This window comes from Cyprinus carpio, chromosome A2 (assembly GCF_018340385.1).
Source record: "Cyprinus carpio isolate SPL01 chromosome A2, ASM1834038v1, whole genome shotgun sequence".
In the NCBI taxonomy this organism is placed as follows: Eukaryota; Metazoa; Chordata; class Actinopteri; order Cypriniformes; family Cyprinidae; genus Cyprinus; species Cyprinus carpio.
This window is the reverse complement of record NC_056573.1, coordinates 21,377,025-21,401,832: the sequence shown is the minus strand read 5'-3', so window position 1 is coordinate 21,401,832 and position 24,808 is coordinate 21,377,025. Positions and strand designations below refer to the sequence as shown.

The 24,808-nt window shown below is 35.6% G+C and overlaps 1 protein-coding gene and 1 pseudogene across 1 annotated transcript in view; both read left to right on the top strand.

Annotated features, from left to right (window-relative positions):
- The window catches only part of LOC109099182 (potassium voltage-gated channel subfamily KQT member 3-like), a 35,388-nt gene extending 30,612 nt beyond the window's left edge, over positions 1-4,776 (top strand). Inside the window, exons 12-17 of the mRNA XM_042778406.1 lie at positions 720-955; positions 1,382-1,487; positions 2,301-2,432; positions 2,617-2,712; positions 2,981-3,065; positions 3,145-4,776. Coding sequence (XP_042634340.1) covers positions 720-955; positions 1,382-1,487; positions 2,301-2,432; positions 2,617-2,712; positions 2,981-3,065; positions 3,145-3,687 — 1,198 coding nt within the window. The 3' untranslated portion in view covers positions 3,688-4,776. The remainder of the gene's footprint in view (positions 1-719; positions 956-1,381; positions 1,488-2,300; positions 2,433-2,616; positions 2,713-2,980; positions 3,066-3,144) is intronic.
- A 12,439-nt stretch (positions 4,777-17,215) lies between these two features.
- On the top strand, positions 17,216-24,513 carry LOC122147063 (annotated as a pseudogene).
- Positions 24,514-24,808: the final 295 nt, after the last annotated feature.

The following is a 24,808-nucleotide window of genomic DNA, read 5'->3' as shown; positions in this document are numbered from 1 at the left end:
TTAAAATTATGACATGATTTTGTTTTTACTATGGTTTTGCTGCAAATTCTGGTAAAACCATGGTTGAGTCACTTTCGATAAAATCATCTGATAAATGTAAATTTATGGTCTGATTGCTTCTATTGTTCTCATTTGTAAGTCGCTTTGGATAAAAACGTCTGCTAAATGATTAAATGTAAATATATTTGTATATTTAATATGTTCACTGAAAATATTAATAAATTTGCAACTATTATTGATAGTCCTGTATATTGTTTTTGATTTCTTATTGTGTGGAAGGACATTTTGGGTAGTGTGTGGAATTGATTATGATCCGCGGACCGCAGTTGGAAAAGTGGCGGCTGCCGCGAGTGGTCTGCTAGAACAATGACGAGCAGAACGCCGGTGATCCACACACACACAGAGCAGCCGAGATTTACTGGTTTGCTTCATCCAAACATCGACCGGAAAGCATTTATGATAAGATGCTGAAGTTTCTGCGACATATTCTCAATTAGCAAATGCTCTCTGGGCTACATCCTGTCAACAGAACTTCGTATATCGGGTCGACATCGGCCAGACGTATGTGTGCTTTTAGGGATACAACATCATCAATTCCTTTTCATTGACTTCTAACAGACAAAGAGACTCAATAAGAATTACAAAATGATTAGGAATATTAACAAAATATGTTCAGAGCTCTGAGATTCAGCTCATCTGTTACTCTGTCTCTTCATCAGTCAGAAGTTGAGTTTGTTGGAACGTGTGCGGCTGTCAACTCCGAGACCGTCAATGGTAAGGGCCCGTGTGATGATGCCTGCTGCCAATCCTGAAAGTGTGTCAGGGAACTGCGGGCCAGCAGAGGCGGTTGAGGAGAGTCCATCAAAAGAGGGCAAACCAGCAGGGTTCAGTAACAGAGAGAGATTCAGAACTGCTTTCAGAATGAAGGCCTACGCCCTGAGACAGAGCTCAGAGGGTATGACACACTCCCGAACACATCATTCACATACTCAAGATGCTCTTTTAAAAGCTCAACTTTTTTAAAGTACTAAACTTTTTAACTAGTGCATACTAAGAAAAAAAACAGAACCAACATACCTGTAAACACTCATAAACACCTGTACAGTTAATATGTATGCACAATATACATAAACACGCTCTTAGCTATTTACACACTATAATAATAGATATACTTCCTTAAATACTCAAGTACAGTAAAGTCAAGTCACCTTTATTTGTATAGCGGTTTATACAATACTGGTTGTGTCAAAGCTCCTTTACAGACACAAGGAAATAAGATCGTCAATAATGCAAGAAATATAAATTTTAAATTTACATTTTAAGTATAGTAGACACTTACGCAATGCAATTAATCTAACCTTGTTTTGTTGCTTCATTGTAGATACAGGTGGTTTGCCAGATCCAACTCCTGAGGAGAAGGGCTTCCCACCAGACATACTTCTGGAGGAGATGATTCCAACTCTCAAATTAGTCATAAGAGCACTGCGGTATACAGAGATTATGTTATGTTTATAATCCTTAAAAATTACCTGTGATCTTTTTTCACTTTCTTTTTCTTTCTTTAATTATTTTATTTTATGTTTTTTTTTTTTTGTTTTTTTTAGTCCTACACAGTCCCAGTGTACACTGCTGTTCAAAAGTTTCGGTTCACTAAGATTAAAAAAAAAATAATCATAATAATTTTGTACAGCAATAAATTGAGCTTTTAATGAGCAATAAATTGATCAAAAGTAGCATTAAATACTTCTACATTTTTACAAAAAAAATATATGTTTCAAATAAATGCTGTTCTTTAGAACTTTATATTCTTCATATAATTCAGAAAAAATATATTAAGCAGCAAATATACTAAATAGCATTAACTGTTAATATATTAACTGTTTCAACATTGATAATAATAGGAAATATTTCTTGAGCAGCAAATCAGCATATTAAAATGATTTGTGACATTCATGACACTGCAAACTGGAGTAATGACGGCTGAAAATTCAGCTTTGCCATCACAGGAAAAGTTATTTCAAATTGTAATATTTCACAACATTACTGTTTTTACTGTTGGTTTTTTTTTTTTTTTTTTATCAAATATATGCAGCCTTGGTGAGCATTAAATTTTCATTTCTGCATTTAGCAGACACTTTTATCCGAATTGATGTACAAAAGACATTAAAAATAAAAACTTTTGAATGGTATTGTACAAGCAAATACACCATCATTTATATCTTAACAAATCTTTCAGCTGTTCTAAATTCAAGGTTTTACTATTTTAACATTTTTTCCTCTTAATTTTTCTTATTTTGAAGGATCATAATATTCCTGTTGAGTAAGAAGCGTTTTAAGGAGACCCTGAGGCCGTATGATGTAAAGGACGTGATTGAGCAGTATTCTGCAGGACACCTGGACATGCTCACCAGAATCAAATATCTACAGACACGGTAACACACACACACACACACACATTGAAACATTTAGAAATGATAGAAAACTTTAAAATTACTTTATCATGGTAATATTATGAGTCAAACTTTTTTCCAATTCAAATTGTTTACTTGCATCTTTTAAACTGTACTATATAATCTTCTAATATCCTCTAATATTTGCTATTTGTTTCATCTTTAGACTAGATCTGATCCTGACACCAGGACCGCCTCTCACTCCAAAACACAAGAAACCCCAGAAACCACCATTTCCATACCCCACCCAGCAGTCACCTAGGTAAATATTTTACATTTTTATTAAGTTTAAAACAATATATTGATATATATTAAAACTATACTAATATATTATTTTGCTAGAGCATAATCCTAATAAAATCACAACCATATTTAATAATAATGCCTAAAAATAATCCCTATATTGAATGAAGAGTTGTGGCAATTTATAATTTATTATTAATAATTTAGTATAATGTTTTAATTGCAGAGCTACAACCATTCTCATCTGAACTCTTGATTCACTTTTCCTCTCTGTTTTTCTCTCTCAGACATGAGTCATATCTTGCCAAAGCAAGCCTGCCAGATCCCGAAGACCAAAGCATGATGGGTAGATTTGTGCGGGTTGAGAGACAGGTACTCATGCGTTCAGACAGCTTGTTGTATGCCCTAACTAAAGTTGTTTTGCTAAACTCTGTCGTCACCTCACTCACAGGTAGAAGACATGGAGAAGAAACTGGATTTCCTGGTGGATATGCACATGCAACATGACTTCACAGGCCCTGGCCACATGACCATTGAGCGCTGCGACCCCATGCTGACTGTCAGCCTCGCAGGCGACCGCGTCTACTGCAGCTACGGCCCGCCGCCACACAATACACCATATTACACATCCTCTGATGCACACCCGCCGAGACCGACTGTCCTGCCCATCAGCCCACTGCCAAGCCATTCCCCGTCCTCCAACGTCAGCCAGTCGGGAAGCCGCAGGGTGGGAACGCCGCTGTCGCTTTTGTCGGTCACTCATGAGGAGTTGGAACGCTCGCCCAGCGGATTCAGCATCTCCGCCGAGAAAGAGGAGGTCAAGGGCAAGGCCTCAGGGTTAACGGCAGGGTCAAGCTGGGGCCAGGACCATCGATATTTAGCCGAGGGCGAGTCGGATACGGACACTGATCCCTTTACCCCCAGCGGACCTGTTCCACCCTCGTCCACTGGAGATGGGTTCCACTCCGATGGAACATGGGGAACACCACCCTAAAGACGCACTAACACACACTCTTTATAATGACTACAGACTTTGTACAGCACAAAAGGACACATAAAGACAAACATAATACTCATCATATCTAAATATGTATCCACTTCACGCTTTACCCCTGCAAAGCAAAGAGCACTGCATGGAATGCATGCGTTTTATCTCTAGTGATAGACACTGCACTTGGCAGAACGAGACTGTGTGGTTATACTTGACTGGGAACTTTAAGGGAGGAGAACAAAACAGATGCTATGCCATTTTTGTAAACATTTATTTTTCTATTTATACATCTTTTCGTATGCATGGACTGCATGACTCATCCACGGAGGAGCTTAATGTATCGACGTCTCCGGTTTGCACTTGCTTTTGTTTCAAATACTTTGGTTTGAGGAAGCTTCTTTCTCTGCACATCTTGAGCTGGTTTTTAAGTTCCTTTTGCAGATTGTATAAACCTTTTTACTCTGGTCAGCATGAACTGCACTCTGGGACGTCGCCACTAGCTAAGGACCAAAAGCAGAGCCTCAGTTAGGAATTCCTTAAGTGTGTGGCCTTAATCCAACCAATGAGCACACCCTGTCTGTGAGCGGCACATAAAACTGCCAGCTCAATGAATATTGCCACTGAACCATGGGACCAACTTTCCCAGGGTAACTACAGCTTCCTTACGGTAACCCTACATCAATCACATGGATCATTCCAGGGTTAGGGAGGGCTTGTAGTTGCTCAGTTGACTGTGGAAAATGATCAAACTTTACCCTTAGACAGCAGAATTATTTTTAACATTGACCAGTTTACCTACCAAATTACAAAAGTTAATACAGTAGTTAGACTTACTGAATGTTTTACTCCAAAAAAAATACTTAGGTCTTCCAAAAGGTTTCAGCTTAAACAGATCCTGCGTAAATTCACTGTTAAAATGTGAATTTACTGTCTGTTTTTGTTGTAAAAAGAAATTAGTTTGTAATGTCAGTTCCTCCCCAGGTTATTTTAGTATCATTCATCATAGATACTACTATAGTTTTTATTAAAATATATATAGTATATTTTCCATTTTCATTTTAAAGTTTTGTGTTTTTTAATGTTGTGATTTTTGTATTTTTTTGTGATTTTTATTCTTTAAATTTTCGTATTAGTTTGTAAATCAAGTTAAACTAAATGAAAATGACAAAGGTTGCCTTGGCAACTAGCTGGAATAAAATAAGTTTTTAACGTTTTTAATATTTTATTTCTGTTAACATTTATTTTAAACCATTTTTTATTGTTTTAGTTTTTTGCCTTTTCGGTGAACTATAATAACCTATCTACTTCCCTTTAATACCTAATTATTTATTTTACATTTTACACAATGTCGAAATATATTATCACTGGCTATCAAGTATCAAGATAAGGTTTAATATCAAGATTCAAATCAATTCAAAGTTCATTAACTTTCAAGTCATTTGTTAAGTCCAGTGTGAATTAAGTGTAGAGCTGGTTATGTTGTCATAATGTCTGTCTGCATCGTTTAACATTGTTTCACTCACCATCTCATTCACCTGGATAAGTCATTCTGACTATAGGGACTTGATGCTCAGTAAATTGCATAAATCAAATTTTACAACTTGCATTTAGGGTTTGGGATAAATAGTACTAATATCTGTATAACTGTAACAATAAAGACTATAAATTCAGAGAACAAAAGCCATAACATGGAAATTAACAATTACTCTATGTTTTATTTTAACATCTGTTATTTAATTTATTGATCATTTTGATTTTGGATTTTTTTTTCTTCTCTGTGTTCTGTCTTTTCCATTCTTTCCTTCTCTGTGTTCCTACATCTGCGTGGGGTTATGATGAGGTCAAGGCAGTCATCTGAGGTTTAGTATGTTTGACGCTTAAAGTGATAGCTCTAATAAAAATACTATTTTTTTTTCTTCTGTGGACACAAAAGATGATATTTTATCTAAAAGAAGTTCCAGTTAAAGTCAATAAGTCATTTTTTCAAATATCTTCTTTTGTATTCTGCAGAACAAAGAAAGTCATACAGACATACAGAGTGTCGAGTAAATGACAAAATTTTCATTTTTGGGTGTACTGTCCCTTTAACTGTCCTATAATCCTGCGATCATGAGACTAAACACTGCCGCTCATCATCTCACACAAAACAATGGCATTCATCCTCAAAGTTAAACTCAAATATTCATGATCTCAAACTAAATACTGTTGTCATTACCCCAGAATAAACACTAGTCACTAAGCACAGATGTCCAAACTATCCTAAACTAAACTAAAAATCAGTCACAAATCATCCAATAAAATGGCCCATTATTATCTTTATACATTTTATTTTGAACTAAAAACTGTCAATTGTTATCTCAGACCAAACAGCTGCCCATTATTATTATTATTTACCTGCTGTCTGAAAGTAATGACTGCTATCTGATTTTTTTTCTCTGACTATTGACTGCTGTCTGTTGTGATCTCAGACTACTGATGTACACAGATACACTGCTGTTTATTGTTTGTGCCTTGGCCTTTAAGAGCTCCAGTCCCTCTCTGCTGGTCATCACGTTCTCTTCATCATGAATCAAACCTGCCATCATTTTGCTTTTTAGGCTATCCATCATTGTTTTGCTCTCGGTGGCATCAGTAAAGCATCTGTTCATTTTCCTAGGACCGGTTCGTTGTGTATTTTCCTTCTAAAGACCCAACAAATTATGTTTTAGTTCTTTTCTTTTTGGTTTCAGATTAAATGATTTCACACTAGTGGCCTTCTAAGCTCTTATATTCATTCCAGTTTTTGAATAATAATCTTTATTTACATTCTGGTCAAGGCCAGTTTTAATATTTTAATTTGATGAGATAATATGCAAATGTTATGACAAACTTGATTTTTTTTATGTTAAATCTTCGAATTGCACCAGTTAGTAATAAAGATATATTAAAATAAACATTGCAGTTTGTTCTTGTTTAATTAGAAATCTTCAATTATGACTTTGTTTAGAGACAGATGCTGCTGCATTTAAAGTCAATATTGTTGAGGAATGTTACATTTGAAAATAACTTTAGAATAAAAATTTACTAGTTATGCTACATTATTATTTATTATTGAATGTAACAAAGTTATTTTTGAGTAAATATATGCAATACCATTCAAAGGTTTGGGATCAGTAAGATATTTCACGTTTTAAAGAAATATTTTAAAATGTAATTTATTCCAGTGATACAAAGCTGGATTGTCATTACTCCAGTCTTCAGTGTCACATGATCCTTCAAAAATAATTCTAATATGCTGATTTGGTGTTCAAGAAACATTTGTTATCAGTATTATACAGATAACAGCTCAATATGTTTGTGGAAACTGTGTTAAAAGATTCCTGGATGAATAGAAAGTAAAAATAAAAATAAAAAATTATTTCGAAATAGAAAAATTCAACTTTATAAATATCTTTACTGTTATTTTCACTGAAGAATGAAATATTGTGGATAAAGAATTTGTATTTTAGCCAGAAACAATGGTTTACACTTTTTAAAAAAAATTATTGATGGTTTGATTTCTTGCAAAAACACACAGTTTTTCGCTTCACAATATGTTAACTGATGGACTGGAGTTTCGAGGATTACTTGTGGATTATTGTGATGTTTTTATCAGTTTTTATTATTGTTTGGACTCTCATTCTGACGGCACCCATTCACACCAGTGGTAAGTAAGTGATGCAATGCTAAATTTCTACAAATCTGTTCTGATGAAGAAACAAACTCTTCTACTTCTGAGTCATTTTCAGTAAATTTTCTCTCTTGGGTAAATTACTAGTGAAGTATAGTGATCCCAGACAAGTGCATATGGTGATATATTAGATTTTTTTTTTATAAATTACATTTTATAATTATTTTGATGGTATTTTGAAAACTTAAGTAACATGCGTTGCTTGTAAAATATGACACTCAACATTATCTGTTGAACCAACAGTTCAGTAGAGTCACAATAACAGAATATAGCAGGAAATATTGAGCCGAATACAAGTAGAGGGGTTGTTGTGGGAATTGCCCTCTGCCTTGTTCTTGGTCTCCAGGACAACAGAGTTTCCCAGGCCTTGCACTGTCCCAGAAACCATACGCTGCCAAACAGAACAGAGTGCATGAGAGGAGAGGCTTCGTGTACAAGACATGTCATTATCATATTTAAAGAGAGGCCAAAAATGTTGAATCAGGTTCTTTATGTACAGCTACGCCTGCGAGAGAAAAGTGGCTATACTATAAGTAGGCCTAATAAAATTAAAAATGCTTTTATGGATGTTTAAAAGTCATTTTAAAACACTTTTGCATAAAAACAATCACATTTCTGAAACCAGCATGTGAGTTTGTATAACTGTTTGTTACTTTTATTAGGAGAGAGAGAATCTATATCTGTGAGCGTTTCTTTGTGAGTGTGAGAGAAAGAGAATGATTCTATATCTGTGCGAGTATCTGTGTGTGTTGGGCTGAGAGCAGGTCCTCTGTGTTTGCCAGCTGAGCTCAGGTGACACACTGGAGGGCTATTACAGCCTATTGCCCTCTCTGGGGACCATGATGCCCTGCTGGTTCTGTGTGTGAGCGTGTGAGAGACAGCAGACAGCGAGCAGATGGCTGTCTGTGTCCTGCAGTGTCTGCGTCTCTCTTCTGCAGGTGAGTGTTTTTTTTTTTTATTGTTTAGTTCACACTCACATTCCTATTGCACTCTGTGTTTCAGCTCTCACATGCACTTTACATACAGTGTGAACTTTTTTTTGCTGCTCTTAAATTATAATCTTATTATTTCTACATTTTTATATTTTATGTATAGCGACATTTTAGTTTGGATGAATAACTCTGTGGAATTTTTTTGATTGAATATCTCTTTGTAATATTTTTGTAATTGCTATAATATTTTTGTAATTTTGATTCAGTTAGTGAGTTCTATGTATGTGTATGTATGTATTTATCTATTTGTGTATTTTCCATTTTATGAAAGAAAGTGTTTTTTTCTTTTTTTTTTTTTCAAGTTTAAGGAAAAATATCATATCGCTTGCGGTAAATGTCTGTTTTTCCACCAATGAAATGTCAACAATGTCAACTACAGATAATAAATAATAATAATCAGATGTAATTAATAAGAAACTTAAAATGATTTCTCTCTTTTCTGTCTCTCTTTATCTGTCCATGTTCTGTCTCTGTTTGTGATGGAATAAGAGGCAGGCATCTTTAAATAGAAAAAATCTGAAAGACTGAATGAAAGATTAAACATCTTAACTGTAGCTTTTCCAGATCAGCGTTAAAAGGATTTTGGTAGCTACATTTCTCTAGAGGATTGAGCTGGTGCTGTTGTGCTGTTACTAATGAAGTGTTGCAATTTTAAAAGCTATTTGACTGTTGTTTGTTTTGCAGAGATGGCTAAACTCAAACTGAAACATTGGCTCAGCGTCAAAATCTGTGCTGTCATAGTAACTCTGTTCCTTATTCATACACAAGGTTAGTAAATGTAGAATAAAAAAAGACAAGCTTTGTATTAATATATCTGCTAGTCAAGAGGGTAACAATATGTCTTTTTCAGTTATAAGACAAAGCAAGTTGATGCGAACAGAAAAGCGAGAGCTCCTGGTGTCCACAGGTAACCAATCAGAGTCTTTCTCATGGAAGACAAGAACCAATCAGAGCTCTTAATGTACAAATGAAGGCGGTAAAGTGTTTATGAATCATTGCACACTGTATATGAAGGGTTTAAAATGCTTTTACTTCCTCAGGCATTTAGTCCTAATGATTAGGTCCATGTAAAATGACGAATGTGGTGGTGAAGCCTGGTAATGAGGTTCATGTGAATGTGATTTAGGAGTATTTTACAGGGCTGTAAAGAATGGTTTGCAGATCGATATATACCTTATGCGAGGTATAAATCAGTGTAATCTTAATTTACTCAGAGATCCCAGCAGAACACATTGACCCCGCCTCCATAGATCTTACTGGACTCGTCAACACACTCATCAATGCTTCACAACCAGGTATTACACACACACACACACACACACACACACACACACATATGGGCACTTTTATGTCCCAGGGGTTTATTTTTATTCAAATGAAACTTAAATGTATGAAGGGCACAAGGGCACACAAAACAATTTCCAAACTTTGCACAATGGCTTTGTTGCTGATTTATAGTTATAAAATAATCATTTTAAAAAAGTAATTGTGCCTTTTTAGCTTTTTTTCTCACAATTTTTAGTTTATCTCTCACAATTATTTTTCCTCATAATTCTTTATTCTCAGAATTGCAAGATATAAACTATGACTTGTGAGAAATTAAAAAAAAATTTGTTTCTTTCTCGCAATTCGGAGTTTACATCTTACAGTCATAATTTTTTTTCTTTAGTTTAAATCTCACAATTCTGTTTTTTTGGAATAAAAAATAAAAAAGGTAATTGAGAATTATTTTAATCTCACAATTAGGACTTTTTTCTCACAAACTGAGAGTTTATAACTGCAGAGTTTATGACTCACAATTCTGAGCACTGTATATATATATATATATATATATATATATATATATATCATAGGCAATATCATATTTCTGTTTATATCTCGCAGATATGAGTTTTTATCTTGGAATTGTGAAATAAAAAGATGCAACTATATTTCATCCTGCTGGAGGATCAAGCTTCCATAGTATTTGTGTATATCCAATTAGTAGACAAATTAACTGATGAGTGTTTTAACACACACATCTCAAAAATGTTTTGTTTTCATCTGTGTGTGTTTTCAGGTTCACAGCATCTTTTCTCCTTACTCAGTGTGACGTCACACAGTTCACTCTCTCTCCACAAGCTCACGCTGCTGGTCTACAACAGTAACTACCCTTATCCACACAGCCGAATCACACTGTAACTACAGCACCAATATGGCACAAATATGATGTCATTCTGTGTGTGTTTGCATGTGTGTATCTGTGCGTCATGTACACATGTATGGGCGTGTGTAGTCTCAGACTTTCAGGACATTGAGAGCAGTTTATTTCCATTGAGATACTGTTACTGTCTGACCAACAAGACCAATGACCTCACAGGTGAAGAACCTCATTCACTATACACTGATTGCTTATCCATCCATCCATCCATCCATCCATCTATCTATCTAATCACTATATTATTTTTTAGATTTCACAGCTATTTTGTTGGATGTAATGGGAAATTACACCAGTTATTTGCAAGAACTATTTAAGTCCAGCTCTATCCTCTCAGGTAAAGCACCAACTACAATCACCCACACACACACACACAGACACCTAGATGCAGCGTAGTGTACTGCACTAATACACTATAATGTTGTAGTGTTGGTCCTCCTCAAATACTATATCATGTCATTTGTCTATGTGTGTGTGCTATTGTCATTCTTCCAGTCAGTCAGAAGAACAGCTCTGACTGCATCTATATCTGTGTCATGGCTGGAAAGTCAGGTGAGTTTGTGTGTGCATCTACAATGTTTGTTTTACATGTCAAATGCTTCTTTTATTATTATACAAGTAATAAAAAATGTTAGAAAATATATAAATATTTAAGATGCATTACACAACTTTTGCCTCTCTATCTCTGTTTGTAACAGAAAAATGTAAGTAACTTGCAGAGTCCTTTTTATTCGTTGGTTCTGCTTTGGTACTGCTCCTCTCTACGAAAACAAATGTCATCTGAACAAGTCAGTAATATATTTGGTGCTTTTGTTCTGACCAAATAGAAATGCAAATGTTTTATAATAATTCGGACCCGACAACTCAAATTTTAAATCATTTATATGTTTACCATTGTGAATCGGGGTAAGGTAAGGAGACAGATTTAAACACTGATATCTTATGTTCTTGCCCAACAACTTATTTTTGATTTTTAACAAAAAAAGTTACATACTGTAGCTTTAATGTTTATTATTTAAAACATTATAAAGGCATTATATAATTCACCCCCAAATGTAAAATTATCACCATTACTCATTCTTAATTCATTCAAGATCATATATGTACACTCTAAACAAATTTACTACTGACAATTATCTCTCACACGCTTTATATATTAAGAGTTAAATTAACCAACTTATCAAAATACAATTACTAAATGTTTATGTAATAAAACAAAGAATATAAAACAAAACTGAAACTAAAATAGAGGCATGTGTTCAGACAGTGATCTGTCTCAGCTGTGGGACATGGGCTCAGTCACACCTCTGTTTAATTAGACCATCACAGAGGAAATACCCAGAGGTACACACACACACACACACACACACACACTTATATTCATTACTCCAATGCTTTATATATTTAGAAATGTGCTGGTCAGATTCTGTGATTTTTTTTTCTCCTGCTTTTCTGTAGGTAATATAACATTTCCATTGCTGCCCTTTGGTGAGTGAGTTCAGAGAGCATATTATTGTTATTAACAGTGTCTGCTGTCAGCTATGATACAACATGCATTGTGTGTGAATCAAAACTGACCAATCAGAGCACTGTCTTACCTCTACAGTAATGTGGCATGACCTACCAAACACTAGTGACCTGGTACCATGGCCTTAAGCCATTACCAACTCCTACAGCACTCCCAGTGCAGATTCCCACAGGAGCAGAGGTATCTTGATTATTAAGGAGTTTGGTGTGCTGAAGCAGGCAAAAATAAGACTTTTCGAAGAGAAAAACTGCTTTAACAGCTTGATTTTGTACAATTTCCACAGTACCAACCTCTACAATGACATCATCACCTCTTATTAGATCAACAGCAGCTCCTGAAACTACTGTCCCTGTGACGACCACCGCCACTGTTTCTGTGACAACCACACTCATTAGTGATCTCACAACTGCTGTGAACACCCAGGCAAAAGCTGTAACGGTAACCACACACACCATCGCTCCCATGGTGAAGGTGACAATTTCACTGCCAACGACAAGCATCCAGCAGCTCACTAAAGTGTCTCATTCAGAAAAACCAGGCAAGACCCTCCACACACACACACACACACACACACACACACACACACACACAATGGAATCTGACATTTTTGACCTTTCATTCTGATAAAGTGGCAACGGCGGCACAGCGGTGCCCGAGCAGGGTTAATGTTATTGTTGTCATGACAATGATTTGATTTGAATGGAGTCAGGACGGAGCCACCGATAGTATCTATAGCAACGGTCCATTATTTTCCCTGGAGACTGTTCTGATTTGGCTGGGTCAGGGAAGGTTAAAAGCACATTAAAAATCAATATATACACACTTATGTCTGTCTCTTTGAGCCGACACAGAGGACGCAGCATATGCGAGAGAGAGTGCGCTATGAATCATAGACATCTGAGCTGCTTACCTACTGTCCATGTCAACAGCTCTCAATACAGGTGCCATCATTCAGAGCAGAAGACACAGAGAGCATGCGAGTCCTCAATGACCCCTTAAGTGAACATTTATTCCAGCAAATTAAAATAGAGATGGCCACTAGATGGCACAAGAAACTTATGAAAAAAGCTTGTACCGAGGCTTTGTGTCAGCCCAGATCCAGCCCGCATGGATTTCACGTGGGTCAGATATGGACCAGATCTGGGCCAACACTATGTTGTTGTCTGGGAGTAGTGCTTAAAATGTGAAGTCTATAATTCTGCACCACGAGCATCACCAAATAAAAAGAAGTATACCTGGCTGACTTTTACTAGAGTAATACTTCATCAGGGTGTCTGTACTTTAACTCAAATACTTTATTAACATTGTCCACCACTGAGGAGTAAACAATGTTTGTTTATAATGACGTCTTTGTGAAGGTTTGCAATGTTTAGAGTTCAGCTCCTACACTACACACACAACCCCGATTATTGATTATGTATGCTTAAGAAAGACGATGTAGCCAATGAGAGTAGTTACGGGGTGGAGCAACACATGTAGCCACGCCCTATTCTACAGGTGGTGGCCGGTGACACAGCGTTTATTTTTATGTTGAGTCATTAAACAAATGTCTTAACCTGTTTTTATACAGTCTATGGCAGGGATCCTCAAATCTGGCCCACGAGATCCACTTTCCTGCAGAGTTTAGCTCTAACCCTAATCAAACACACCTGAGCATGCTAATCAATGCCTTCAGGTTCATTAGAAAATCACAGGTAGGCGAGTTTGATCATGGTTGGAGCTAAACTCTGCAGTGCATTGGCCCTTCAGGGCAAGATTTGAGGAACCCTGGTCTATGGTCTTAACGCAGTCTCTGCATATTTTTCTGACATCACTCTGTAGAAGACCCGGCTGTTAGCATGACACTGGTTCCCTCGACAAAGAGCTTATAGGATTTTGGATTATCGCAAAAAATAAGCTCTGTGTTCAACTATTGTTCATGAAACTTACATGTTTTGTCCATCAAGATATTCTTGACAAAATAATAAAACTAATAAATACATAACTAGAGCCAAACTAAAACTGAAATGAGACATTAATAATAAACAGTATATTGAATAAATTAAACAACCATAACTGAAGGACATGTGAAAGCACGTATTTCTGTAGATTTCGAAATAAGGTGCAATTTGCTACTTGAAATCCTTCCACATGCATTATCTTATTGCACAGGGAGAGTTTCCATTATACTTTTTATCTTACTGATTTTTATTTTTTTATTTTTTTTTTTTGCATTTCTGGAGATGGTATTTTTTTCTCCCCCATTCTTTTTGTGATGCCATTATTTTTTTCTGACAGGATGTCCATGGCGACTAGAGCTATTTCATCAAGGAGGTGAGAAAGAGGACCTGAAAGAGACTCTTGAAGAGGAGCTGATCTGGGGCAGGGTGACCATTAGCTCAGTGAAGCTGCAGCCATGTGTGTTTGAGCTGTGCAAGTTTTACTCTCAGTGTGTGTGCAGAGGATTCAGTCACAGAGCAGCAGCTTTACAGGGGTACAGCACTACACAACCACTCAACAACTATTTATGCCATCTTTTAAAATTACAGAATGGGTGTAAATAATATAGATGCATGTTACAAAACACTTAACATATATACAATGGGCTCCAAAAGTCTGAATTCATATTGACAGTCTTGAGAATCAAAGTGTGTTAATAAACAAAGATTTAAATTTTTGAAAATGGATAATACAGTTTTAAGTTTGCACATTATTTCTAAGACACTTATCAGATTTGTGTCACGGACCATATGACCTCCATTGTAGAAAAGGTTTCCTTGCTCGTTCATTTCCAAATCAAGTGCTGCCACCATTAAAAATGGACACGTTCATCTTTTCACTAAAATGTTTATATTATATTTTAGAAAAGTGAAAAACAAGTGTTTTCAGCATTCGTGGTCTCTGACTTTTGGACCCTTTGTAAATAAATTAAAAAAATATTAACCGTTTCGTTTATAAAGTCGATTGTATCAGGGAGTAAGACAGTGATTATGTGTGTATCCCCAATATTGTTGATGGTATGAACAAAATAGTCTTGTTCTGCAGATACTGTGTGGACAGCCATCGCTGGTATGACAGACACACAGCAGAGGTCTGCAGTCGTATGAGGAGAGTCACTTTTTCCAAAAGTGAGTTACACAACATCATCAAATCTAACAGCAAATAAATCAAAACATTCTATCATATAATAAAATACAATTATCATATTATCATATAATATACAAATATACATCATAGACCTTTCCTAAAAGTCCATTCAAATCATCAGCAGCAACAGAAAAAATGTGAGATTGAAAATCCTGTATCATTTCTTCTACAATCACTATAGTTTAACAAAGTTTTATTCTTGTTCTTAGTGCGGCTGAAGTTTTAATATCCCATAAAAGGGTCATTACTATTATCATTAATATCTTCATTAGTGTTTTTTAGTGAATTATTCTGGATTATTTAAAGCTACAACTGGCTGTGGTTACATGTGTGTCTGAACAAAGAGACACTGGCTGTTTTCCTTGATGAGTGAATGACTATCATTCTCTCTCTCTCTCTCTCTCTCTCTCTCTCTCTCTCTCTCTCTCTCTCTCTCTCTCTCTCTCTCTCGTCTCTCTCTCTCTCTCTCTCTCTCTCTCTCTCTCTCTCTCTCTCTCTCTCTCTTTATTGATTTCAATTAATCGTTTTTTTTCACACTCTTACAAACACACACTCTCTCTCTCTCTCTCTCTCTCTCTCTCTCAACCTCATTTGTTTCTCTGTGTGTGTGTGGATACCTGCATGAGCATCTGAACTCATTAAAGTGTGTGTGATCCCATTAAAACACTTTTGCTACAAGACTAATGATGTGTAAGGTCAGTCTTAATGATGGTGAAGTGTGTGTGTGTGTGTTGTGCTGGACAAAGATAGAATAAGATGAAATAGGCTGCAGACAGTCACTTGACTGTAGTGTGTCTCCAGCGATGAAGCTGGAGAATAAGTCACAGGCTGCTGCTGTTAAACGTGTTTAGAGTTAGTTCAAGGGCTTGAGAATCTTATGGCATTTGAGCCCACATACAGCTGCTTGTTTACCACACAACCATCCTCAATTATAATTGTCTGATGCCAGAAATGAGCTGATAAAGCAGAAAAGCACTGACAATACACCAGTCATCTAAGGGCAAATCCTACAGGAATATGTACAGAATTTGGAATCAATCCTGAAAGTTCCTAATAGGATCAAATAAGAATAAATGGGGCAGGACTTGATTAGTAAATGATTGAATCATGTAGAGTAAATTAGCCGTTCCATACAAGAATGGAGTCAGTCCTTAATGAGAGTACTGAAACAACTACTTGCCTCCTAAAACACCACCTGCACCTGAAACTTAAGTGGCCATGGTGACATCTTGTAACATTTTGATCAAAGGTTACAAAGACAAACATTTTTTTTCTTTGAAATATCATGCTTTGATGAATCTTAGACAGCATGAATAGGTCAATCCTCCAGGCCATGTTGAAGAAATCTCTTTACTAATATATTCACAATCTCTCTCTCTCTGTTAGATCTGAAGCAGAAATGTCTGGCAAGAATGTGTGTGAAGATGCAAGACGAAAGCTGAGCTTCATTTGCAGGTGACAGACATCTGAACCATCTGAACTGAAGAATTTGTTTATGTATGTGTGAGAGAAACTGGGTTCTGTTAAACACTGAACAGCATTGTCATCATCTGTAAATCAAAAATCTGTATAGTCTGTGCATCTAGTGCCCAAATTGCACTTTGTCTCTCCTGAATATTAATAAAACCGAATATATATTTACCCATGTTTTTTGTAGTTTTACACCAACAAACATGCTAAAATCAAACCTGGAAGCACCTGAAAAAAAAAAAAAAAACTTTTTATAAAAGCCATTCTGTATTGAGAAATATCCCTAAAATTTGTTCAGTGTAAATAAAAATGGATTAATACACCTAATATTTGTGTGTGCTTTGTATTTTTTTTTGAGATTAGAGTACTGCCTTGTTAGCAGCATGCTTATTTCAAACTACCTAGAGCTCCCTAGAAACCAACAGGACACAAAGAATCATTTACAACCCCCACTTTCTTTTTGAGTTCCTGTCCACACACACATACAATGGTCAGTTGTTTGAGGAAAAGAGAGCTATAGTAGGTGTTTGTGTGATCCTACTTCATCTTATGTATGATCTGATACAAAATGACTTTTTAGAGTGTCCTAAATAGGTCTTTGTTCATTTTGGGATTGTTTTCTCATCTCTTACACACACCTGCATTAGAAGAGATTGTGAAGTGCAAAGTTTGGATGTATGTGTGTCTGATTGCTGAAGCTCTTGGTTCAGCGTTGCCCCTTCACTGACTGAACCTAGGAGTACTGGATGAATACTGGAATCATTTGTTGCAGGATAAAGATGAGGCTACTGTATGTTTTTCTCCTCTTCACCCTGCAGAAAGGTGAGAATATGCAAACACTTGTCTGTCAGGAGCGAAGGAACCGGTAAAAGTGAGTTCATCACCTTGAAACTGACATTTACATAATTATTCTTAGTTGCTACAAATTTCACCTTTTTATCAGATTATTAGAATGATTTCTGAAGGATCATCATCTGACACTGAAGATTGGTGTAGCCTAATGACTGCTGAAAATTCAGCTTTGCATCACAGGAATAAAATAAAATACAATTACATTTAATTTTATTTTATTATAAGGATTTTAAATTTTAATAATATTTCACATTAATGTTTTTCTGTATTTTTTCATGAATTTTGCCTAAAAACATTTTGTGTGTGCCTAAGAACCACTAAGCAATTATTAGTGAAAGAGACTAAAATCTAAAATCAAATGTTTTATATTATTCTATTTGAATATATTTTACTCTCTCTCTCACACACACACACACACACACACACACACACACACACACACACACACACACACACACACACACACACACACCATATATATATATATATATATATATATTATATATATATATATATACACACACACACACAGGGTTTAATTTTAGGTTTCTTGCTTGACTAAAAAAATATTATTTAGGTTAATTTGTAGTGAAACTGATTTTATAATGTTTCTGATTTTTCACAAAAACAATTGTGACTAAGAAGTTTTTATTGGCCATTTAAAATATGCATTATGTGCAAGATAGTTTAATTTACTTAGTTTTCTTATCTTATTTGGTCAAACAATCTTCTCTCTATTTCTATTGATATATTAATACACCACAGCGCGGTTATTCATTTTATTGGAATGCTATGGGGAATGTTATCATTACCTTACCTAATGTTAAACATTAATTTACGAAAAATTCTCTCTGCAGTTCATGGTACTGCTGTTTTCTGCCCAGAAACAAGTGACCTCAGTTCTGACAAGCTTTTGATTGGTGAGTTCCATTATCACAATCAAACAAATGCCCAAGAGAACATATATATTAACTTTATCTATATAATTTCTATAACATATTAAACCACATACACAGACTTTTTTCGTTAAATAGGTGTATGTTGTTGTTGCGTTGCATACAGATTGTCTGGGTGTGCGGTTCACCTGGCTGTACGCTGTGTTTGATGACCTGCGCTCAGTGCTGGAGTTCGCGGTCAGTCTGCGGTGTGAGACCGGACTCAGAATCACGGACATTACTGTAGGACCGCAAACACACGGGACGCCGCGCGCGCGCACATGCAGCCTGCAGACACACTCGACCGGTGAGAAGCAGATGAAATTAGACTCAGGAGGGGGTAGAAAGATTTTAAATGGATTTATTAACTTCACAGTGGAGTCCACACACACATACTCATCGCGTGCTCTGACCCCGCCTCTTTCTGTCTGTTAGCCGTATCTCTATGCAGTTGGTTAAAAGATATTAGAAATAAAAACAGGCAGAGCAGTGGAGTATGCAAAAAAAATAAAAAAAAATAAAAAAAAATTAAAACCTTCCCCTGGCACTATCTTTTATTGCCTATTTTAATACAAATGCCCACATATAAATATAAATATAATGCACACATACACCCACATGTTCAAGAAAAATACATAGTGGGATCAGAGGACATTAATGTTTTTATTTCCTTTCATTTTTCTTTCCCCGTCCAATTTTCTGGGAAGCTAACTAAATAAATATGTACAAATAAATGTAAAATTAAAATGAATGTGATTGTGTTGTAGGTGTTGTCTTACCCACTGGAGATGTTCTCAGGAGCTAAGGGAGAGAAACTGCAGTCGGATGACACCAACTTACAACAACTACACTTGCAGCCACAACTCCAGCTGTGGTACACAAATATTTTCAAAACATTTCCATGGCAAATTTGCTTTTCGTCACCCTGTTTCCCTCCACAAAATCCCAATAGCATTCTCAGTGCCATCTGCAATACAGTCTTTACCAAATACATTTATAATTTAAAACATTTTGCATATGCATATGTAAAAGCATATGTAAAAAGCCCAATGACTTAACGATAGAAGTGCTAAAATGCTCATTGGCTTCTGGGTTTTGGCCTACAAAAACACTCTCTATAGTGACACTTACCAGAAGAGTATTTATGACATAATTAAGTTGACCCCAATTCTGTTTCCAACATTTGCAGATATGTTGGATATCTGTGAGGAAGGATTCTGTCATTGTGATCGGAAGGTTATAGACTGCATCAGCTCCAACCATCCAGTCACAAAACAGGTTGGAGATAACCAACCAATCACATCACAGATAGGTACTGTAACAGTGTTAGATCAGAGCACAAGCACCTTTACCTTTCACAGATGAGATGAAGTGATGAGATTTTCACAGTCAGTTATTACCAGTGGCATTAGAGTGTTCAGAATCAGATAAATATATTACATGACAGCATTTTGTTATATTGTATAGATATGCTGATCATCTAACAGTGTGGTTTGTGTCTCAGACAGGATGGAGCTTTCTCCATCAGACATCAACATGGAGATCATGTTCTATAGGACTGCACAGAAATATGGAATGTGTAAACAAACATAGTTTTTAAATGAATATACAAATCTATATATACATTATATATACATATCATATTTCAAAATTATGTTTTTATCAGTACAATCAGTAGCAATTTTTGGCAATATATGATATATTTTGTATGTAGTGCTGAAATAAGTATAAATATTATGATAAACAACAACAAAAAGACCCACTATGTCCTTTAGGATTTATGTGTTTAAATATCATGTTCTTTCCTCTTTTACTCTGTTTTTCAGGAGTAAAGACACACTGAATGAGATTTTGAGTAATTTCACCAATGGGTTGGTGCTGTTCAACAGCTCTCAGAGCAGCAATATCCTAAGCACAAAGTATCCTGGGATATTTCAGTCAGGTAAAGCACTTCACTGAACTTATATTAAGACTCCTTTTTTATAGCCAAGAGGGTGATTTTCCCCTCATATTCCAAAGTAATCCTCAGCCACCTAAAGACTTTATTGATCTAAGCTAAACTTCATCTTCAGGTCCAGAGGAAGAGGAGAATGAAGCAGAGGAAAGAGAAAAGGACAGAAACTCAGAGAGAAGAAGTATAGTTGAGAGAGAGGAAGAGGAGGCCGTGAAATATGAGGATGGTAAGAATGTGCTGTTTACAGCCTGAGCTACAGCCTACAAGCATTAGATTTGAATGATTTCAACTTTATTTCAGTTAACCAAAACAATTTATAATAGTTTTAATATAGTTTAAGAGGTTAGTCAGGAAAAAGTACATACAATTATTAATAAATTAAAAATATATAAGGAAAAGGTTTTTTTTGGGTTGGTCACTTATTTTATTACAACTCACTGCTCTGCTTTAATTAAACCTGTAACCCACCTTGTAAAACCTTTCCATCAGAGTGGGCAAATTCCCACAAAGTTGGAAACAAGCTATTATTACCCGATTTTCAAGGCTGGCGCAAAGAATCAAGCAAGCAACTACAGGCCAATCTCAATATGCCGGCTTTCTCCAAAATTCTAGAGAAATTATCATAGAACAGTTAGTAGAACATCTTGAAGGTAACAAACTTATCAATTCTAAACAGTTTGGATTCAGAGCAGGGTATTCTACAGAAATGGCTAATTGCTACCTTACCGAGAACATTAAGAGTAAATTGGACAAGGGTAATGTTGTGGGAGCTGTGTTTATAGACCTAAAAAAGGCCTTTGACTCCGTGAACCACAACATACTATTGAATAAACTTACCACCTTCAACTTCTCTGAACATGCTATCGGCTGGTTTGCATCATATTTGGAGCATAGAGAGCAACGTGTTAAAATAAACACCGAACTCTCAACATCATTACAATCCACAATGGGTATTCCACAGGGCTCCATTTTGGGGCCTCTGCTCTTTAGTCTATATATAAACGACTTACCTACATGCTGTCAGTCAGCTAACTGTCAAATGGTATGCTGACGATACAGTAATTTATGCTTCAGCTAGGACACCAACTATAGTAGCAGAGACCCTCACTAAGGAAATGGAGGGTATATCCCAGTGGCTTAAAGAAAATCATCTGACGCTTAACTTCAAAAAGACGGTATCTATGTGCTTCTCAATTAGAGGGAAAAATTAAATGTACAATGTTTAAAATAGATCAAGAAGCCATAGAGGAAGTTGAGGAATTAAAATTTTTAGGTATTATTCTGGATCCCCAACTCAAATTCAATACACACCTTAACAAACTCTGTAAGACTGTTCGGACAAACCTAAACTGTTTTAGAATGATTAGGCATCATATACCTGTCAAAGCAGCTTTGCTGTTTTTCATGCTATGATACTTTCTTCTCATTTATCTTATTGTGTTACTGTATGGGGCCAAGCCTCCCAGACAACAGTCAAACCCATCATGTCATTATACAAACAAGCACTGAAATAATGGATCAGAAACCAATTATGTGGCAGTCACTGTTTGATTGTACAGAAATACAAGCTTTTTAAATTTTGAGAGTTTTATTAAGTTCTCTTTTCTTAAGCCTGATTTTTAAATGTATAAATAAATCAAGCCCCAGCCGTACTCTGTCCTTTTGTGACAAAAATACAAACACAAGGGAGTTGCCACTAGGAGAGCAGGCGGGTGGTAACTGCATAGCAGAGGGGCGCAAAACCACTTTTGGCCACTCAAGTTTTTTCAGTGATAGGGACCCTTTTTTTTTTTTTGGAATGATTTACCAACGTAAATAAAAACAGAAACCAACCTGAAAACATTTAATAGAAAGGTGAAACACTGGCTGAAAGAAAATCAAATATGTGGACATGACTCATTTGTTTTGCTGGCAATGTATTGTCTGTGCTGGATATGATGTGTTGTGTTTGTTGTTGTATAGTGGAGTGTAGTTGTGGTCGGGATTGTGTAAAATGTTAATGTTTATAAGGTATTTGTTGCATGATTGTGTAGTTTACACTACGTAGTTTTTTATGTTTTTAGAAAGGCCTGACCAGGGACTGGGGTTGCAAATTAGCCTACTGGCTAGAAAACTTTTAGCAACACATTTACACATTTTGTTATGGCTTTGTCTATGATAATTATGTATGTAACAATGTGCGCTGCATTGTCCCTGATAAATAAATAAATAAATAAAAATAATTGTAATTTTAGTTAACAAAAACAATACTGTTCTGAAAAATCGATATTTTTAATGTTTCAACTGTTTTTGTTTATATAATGAAACTTAGTGAGGACTAAAACAGCAAAACAAAAACAAAGCCCTCACATTCTTCCCTTCAAAAGTAGCTGGATGGAATAGAGTCACAATAATCCTAAATTATAAAATTATTATAATAATATATAAATAAACATTTCATCTTTAAACCACTATCTGTATTTTAGTTACAGCTGTGCTGACTACAGAAAAGCCAGGCAGAGACGGAAAAGAAGAGGAAATCCTTACTACCCACAATGCAATGGAGTGGAGAACAAACAAAATATTGTTAAATATTGTTAAAATATTTATATTTGAAATAAATACTTTGCACCTATAAAAGAATCCTGAAAAAATTGATAAGTTTCCTATAAATGTATTAAGCAGCAGCTGTTTTTCTTGAGCACTGAATCAGCATATTAAAATGATTTCTGAAGGATCATGTGACACTGAAACTGGAGTAATGATGCTGAAAATATAGCTTTGCATAAATTAGATTTTTAATTATATTTAAACACAAAATACCTATTTTAAATGGTAATATTCAAACTGTAAACCGTTTAACAACACTTGGTCAAATAAATGCAGCCTTACACACACACACACCACACACACACACACACAATATACATATATAGATATATATATATATATATATATATATACAGTTATATCACATAATTATTTGACCAAAGATATATATATATATACACACAATATATTAAATAATATTATACATAATTATTTGACCAAAGATATATATATATATAATATATATATATATATATACATATATATATATATATATATATACACATATATATATATATATATATATATATATATATATAATATTATATATATATATATATATATATATAACCGACCCTAGCCTTTGAATCTATCTATATCTAGTATTCATAAAAACTAAAATCCAGTATATATATGTTAGAAAGAAATCAATAATTTATTTTCAAGCATTTAAGCAATCAAAAGGTTACTAAGATCATAAGAAACAAAATAAGTTAAGGGTGTCCAAGCTATTGACTGGCTGTGTACAGTATATATACACACATGTACACACAGCTAATTAAATTCAGTGAAGCTCTGGTATGTCCTGACTGCCCTTGATGTGTCTCTGTGTCAGGTGCTGTTTTCCACAGCAGTGCTGTTTGGAGCAGCTCAGTGTTCTGGGCTGCAGGAAAAACAGAAAACTCAATACTCACATCAGCTGCCTCAAAGGAAAACCCCGATGTATGGCATTACACACACACACGCATAATGCATGCAAAACAAAATACTTAAAAATACAAAAATGATGAACATTTTCTTTGGAGGTCAGTTTTGTGTTAATGATTGTGTCGTGTATATGTTGCAGGTTCAGGAGTGAGTGTTTGTGATCGACTGCAGTGCGTCTGCGATCGTTTGACTGCCGAGTGCATGGCAGCTCCACACTTCAACCATTCAGTCACCTCCTCGTGTTCTGGGCCGCAGCCACCGTGCCACTGTGCGTCTCATTCTTCAGCACAATCAGCCAGTCAGGACTCCAGTGAGGAGAGCAATGAAATGACCCCAGCCCGGCATCAAATTAACACACAAAACCAATCAAACACACATGTTCAGCCACACACACCTGCACTCAACAAAAACCCCACACACAGCAAACCAGAGCAGGACTTCAAAGAGGAGGAGGAAGAAAAAGAAGAGGAGGAGGAGCCAGGAAAGGAAAAAAGAAGAGGAGGAGGAAGAAAAATAACTAGAAGAAGAGGAAGAAGAATTGGAGCAGTAGAATGAGGCAGTTCTATAATTTTGACATTTTCAGGGAGCTCTCAATGAAAGAGGAATCAGTCAGAAAAGATGACACACATTTAACGAAAAGTTAAGCTCAGTCTGAACTCACTCAGTATCCACTCTAGATCATCTGCTGCTCCTCTTCTGCTGGTGTTTGACCTATTAAAAGGCTGCACTTGTGTGCTGGATCATAAATACCAGCATTTGAATTTTTATATTTCTCAGTATTTTTTTTATCTAATGTATCTGATACCTGTGTAATAACAAAATAAAGGCATTTTTTGTTTATGTAG